This window comes from Phytophthora parasitica (assembly GCF_000247585.1).
Source record: "Phytophthora parasitica INRA-310 unplaced genomic scaffold supercont2.54, whole genome shotgun sequence".
Taxonomy (NCBI): Eukaryota; Oomycota; class Peronosporomycetes; order Peronosporales; family Peronosporaceae; genus Phytophthora; species Phytophthora nicotianae.
In genome coordinates, this window is record NW_008649040.1 from 110,478 (window position 1) to 115,443 (window position 4,966).

The 4,966-nt window shown below is 44.2% G+C and overlaps 1 protein-coding gene across 1 annotated transcript; it reads left to right on the forward strand.

Annotated features, from left to right (window-relative positions):
- Positions 1-2,418: 2,418 nt before the first annotated feature.
- On the forward strand, positions 2,419-3,898 carry PPTG_15805 (hypothetical protein). Its single transcript, XM_008913557.1, has 3 exons — positions 2,419-2,652; positions 2,714-3,344; positions 3,417-3,898. The coding sequence occupies exons 2-3, from the start codon at positions 3,119-3,121 to the stop codon at positions 3,650-3,652; spliced, it is 462 nt and encodes a 153-aa protein (XP_008911805.1). The 5' UTR covers positions 2,419-2,652; positions 2,714-3,118; the 3' UTR covers positions 3,653-3,898.
- The last annotated feature ends 1,068 nt before the right edge of the window (positions 3,899-4,966 follow it).

Here is a 4,966-nt window from a genome sequence, read left to right on the forward strand (position 1 = left end):
CTTGGGTACACTTGGGCTATGTACCCCGTTGCAGTTTCACACAGTCCGTTTTGCTTCAGTGGCTACCGAGGGGAGCTGCGATTGGCTAAAATTGGATTATGTGGCCCAAACCTTTTTGTGGTGCACATTGTACACACGGAGATGCTGCCAAGCGAAGTGAAGGCAGCATCGATAAGAATAATAATTTTCTTTAGCAACATTACTTTTATCTATTTCATACGATGTAGCACTACAAATGCCCAACGTGTGCTTGCTAGGATACTGTGTGGCTATACACACTGTGACAGGGCTCTGTCACACGTTTGCCACCGTGCACACGCAGTGGCCAATCAGATCCCAAGACTAGAGTTAATGGCTGTGACGGCCTCGGTTCCGTCACGTCAATCAACCAGTTTAATATACCTGCTTCCTTCCACTACAGTGTGTGCTTGGTAACGGGTTGTCTTATCCCGTTACACATACAGTCTGGTGCAAAATTATAGACGCACACTGATGTTGATTCATGGTGAGCAACTAAAGTCGTTTTCAATCAAACGGAAGTATTTGATGTCATCTAAAATTACTAGGAACTAATAGACGACAGCAGATTGCAAAAAGCAAAATGGATTTTGAACTATGTCAATAACACACTTATGCAGCTGATGCAAAACTATAGACGCACCAAACATTTCGGCACTTAATAGTCGATCGGGGCTCTGCAGTGTAAAACCAACCAGTACAATCCGAGTTGGCATACTCTTCGCCAGCGTCTGGATGTCTTGCGAGATTTCATCCCAGCATTTTACGATTCTTTGCTTTAACTCGGCTGGTGTTTCATATTGTCGACCTTCAGCATAAACTCAACGAGCTAGAATCCCCCAAACGTTCTCTATGGTGTTCAAATCAGGACTTTTAGCCGGTCGTGTCGTCGCACAGACACTGGCATCCTGTAGGAACTCCTTGGTACGGCGAGCAGAGTGAATAGACGCGCTAAAATGCTGGAATATTGGCCGAGAAACCTGGTTGATAGTGCGGAGTGCTTCAACGTAGGGGAGAGGATTATCACGTAGCATCTTAACGTAATTGCTGGAGCTTTCACGGCCTTTTTTGTGGTGTTTCTTGATGCCCGGAGCGGGTTTTCGCTTAGCAAACTTCGCGAACTTGGACGCCTTGAGCATTCTTAGCACGGTAGAATGCTTGACAACGCGCCCCAAATCGAATGCGATCTCTCGTGATGATCTATTCTGTGAATTGCAAACCGAAAGATGCGCCGAGAATGCCGATAGAAGACTTTGATCCTTCTGCATTGCTTTTTAGGAGGGCCTACTACTCACTCATTGCGTTAGAAAGATTCGAATGGCCTTCTCGCTGCGTCCAATCTTTGCAGCAATCGCTGTGTTACTTAGGCTGCAGTCTCGGTAAGCCAGAACCTTACCTTTCTCTTCCGGTGTGAGAAGCGCGCCTTTTGGCATCTTTTGACGAAGAACAAGTGCGTGAAATGGTGCCAGAAGAATATGAAGGGGAAACTCTACTATCAAAATTGAAAAATACGCTAACCAGTTTGAAGAAATTGAAATATAGTCGAGTGCGTCTATAATTTTTCACCAGATGACAAATGAACTTTTGTCAATTACACATAACGTCACTTGGTCGATGCTTTGATATTTCCTGGCTCAGCAGAAGTTGTTCTAAAAAATTAGCTGCCCGCTCGTTGAGAACGAAAAGCTAGTACCTAGCTGGTTGAAGTGCTTATCTTTGGTGCGTCTATAATTTTCCACCAGACTGTAGTATCGGTGCCCCACTAATTTGAGTCTGAACTGCACGATAGGGACACGTTAGGTAAGCTACGAGCTCAACAGATATCGATAATTAACTCTTGTTTTCAATTAGGACCTTAAGCATTATCCAAATAACACAGTTTGTATGTTATAAGCTTGACGAGTAACCTGCACTACTAACAGGTCTGCGATAAGAACACGGTTGCTAATATAAAGAAGTTTATTTGAGCCGTAATGACATTTAGTTCCAGACATAATAACAGAAACAAACCCGATACTAATACCATAATGTAGAAGTAACTTGATCATATTCTCTATAGCGTTTTACTCCTTAGTCACAGCACGGACAGGGATACCAATCACGCTATTTTCCGAAAGACTGAACATTATTCGTATCGACTCGAACCCCTGACTTATTTCGCGACAAGCTTAACCCCTTGAACGCGACGGCCTGTATCAGACACGTTAAAAAATCCTTATCCTGGACCAAACACGATAAGGATTTTTTTGCTTGATTTTTGTATGGTGTATACAATTTTTACGTCAAATAGGGTATGGGGTGCCTGCATGTCTCACCTAATCTGTCCCGCATCTATCCATTTTCCAAAACTTAAAATTAGAAGGTGTTAGTGCTGTGTATGCCACACTCGATAAAAATCCTACGGGTCAATGCTTCAGCATCACTCGTTCGCTCATTCGAGAATTCGCCGGTTTTGATACACATGTCGGGTTTGGGTCGAGCTAAAAAAGGAGGGGTGGACGTCCAAAAGGGCAGTAGGCCTGTCCGACCATCACACGTATTTGATGCCAAGAAAGACGAGGAAGGATACCCGAGGCGTCGACTTTTTCGTGGGGGAAGAAGAGTTAAAGCGCTATATGGACCGTCTCGATATTGGTAAGCAGGTAGAGCTTGTTTTCATTATATTAAGCAATTCTAACATGATCGCGGCATTTAGAGACAGCCGCAAAAGCCAAGCAGGAAGCGGTGACTTTGCCTGAAGCTCCGGGGCCCGATCAGAACCTACCCAAGGGCAGCGTGAGTTCGGCCGACGGTCCAGAAGGTATGTGCATATCTTACGTTGTCTGATACTGGATAGAGGTTGCTGAATATTGTATTGTACAACTTGCCGCTTTAGCAGTCATGGTAACGCAGCACGAGAAGACCGCATCCGAAGACGAGCAGAAAACCGGCGACAGAACAGAAAGTATCGTATAGTTGTGTAAATGTGGCGATGTGCGTGCCAGCCTGATCTCTATGATGTGTTGTTACTCGTGTAGATGCCAATATCGGCTGTGTACACAGTCCTAGTCACCCACAGTCAACTTCGCAGTGCGACCCGGCACCGCGTGAGTCCGTAGCGATGGAGGACGTGAGAGAGTCCGGTGAGATGGTGGGCAATCGTGAGTTGGATGCAATGGTGGACGAGAAGTTGGGCCAGCACGATTCCGGCGAGGTAGACGATTCGTGTGAGCTTGACAGCGCGGAAGAACCCACACGGAATCTGGATGAGCAATTTCGTTCCGTGGGCGACGATTCTAACGAAGCGGAACCTCGCCATTCGTCAGCAAACGCTGCAATTTCTTCAGGTTTGTTATCCTGTATATACATGATTGTAATACAGGCTAATTTTTCAAACGTGTGTGTTATTGAAATTATAGATATCAACCTGGTGCAAGACTTGGATGACAATAGAGAGTACAAGGCGATGGAGTCAGATTGTGAAAGCGATGATGGTGCTTCACGTGGCGACGAGAGTGAGACGGAGGGAGAGATGGCTGACATTACCGAAGAAGTCCACGTCGGGGATGAAGAAGAAGCTGATGATCCTCTGTTCGACGCATCTTTGATCGACGCAGTTGAGAGGGGTTATCGAGTATTGCGAGCGGCACGATAAGCGCCGACATCTTGAAGAATATGTCCATTTCTGGGTGGGCTAAACCTTGAAGTCTATATTTCAGAAAAAAAATGCTTACGACTCTGACACGTGGTGGCCTTCTTTGCGTATTTTAATACACGATATTGGATTAGCCTGTATCGCTTACCCATGTCAAATTGGATGATACAGGATAGTTCTTTTGCACCATCATAGGTGTCGGGTGAGTTGTCGCTATCTAATGTTCAGGATAAAAAATAATTTACGTTAACTATCGTAACCCTTCCCCGACATACAAGTTAACGGAGCTAGGGGTTTAGGGAGATGACCGCAAACGAAAAGCCTCGCGTTCAACGGGTAAATGCATGAGTGTTTTCGCAATATAATAACATTGTAAAATTCTTAGAACATAAGTTCTGTTTACAAATAGTTGTGATAGTGGATGCGACGAGTTTTAGACAATTATGAGGGGGTGCATTAGTTCATCGCTAAATGGTAAACGCACTCAAGCCCACAGGAAACGTGGACACTTAATCTGAAGCAGAATGATTGAGACATATACACTTAACTATATCGATAGTCGTTAGTATAGCTATATGGGAGTTCTACATGAACGCTATAAGTCTTGAAACAACAATACTAACACGTCAAACAAAAACAAGCAAGTATATATCCTTTTGGTGCAGTGTTGTTCGAGCAATAAAACGAACTGATGAAACACGCCAGACTGCAGACTCCACAATGATCGAGTAGCGAATATAAAAACAATAAAAAGTATGTTAATAGCATTAGGCGAGACTATCCTAAACATTCGTAAATAAAATGTAGAGTACAATTAATCAGAGAAAAGCTTTAACCTGTTGGCATAGTTATAAGCAGGAGGCTATGATAGTAATCGTTTAAAAAGGCTACGATCCCGCCGAAGCAAAGCGGAGGCGGGAAACACCTTAGCGATTAAACATAAATTGCCTCCGCGTAGCGGCGACGCTCGGCTAGAGGAGATCGATGAAATTGCATGCAGAACCAATGTAATAGTTGCGCACATAATCACTTGTTTCAGAACTAATGTGTTTATCTTAGCCTTCCTATCTGCAACAGTACCTACGTCAACTTGAAGAATTTGATTTCGCTAGAACAGAACAGATTATACGCGGAACAATTGCATTGGTTCCACCGTTGACACGAACAACTAAGCTCCTATTGTATTAGTTTTGGAACAAAAGCATTACGCGTGGAACTGCATACAATATCAGCAAATCATTAGGGTGCGAACTACACTAAAAACCTTAACATGCGTGGTAGCTTCCACACCTCCAAACGACTCGGCGGTTCAGA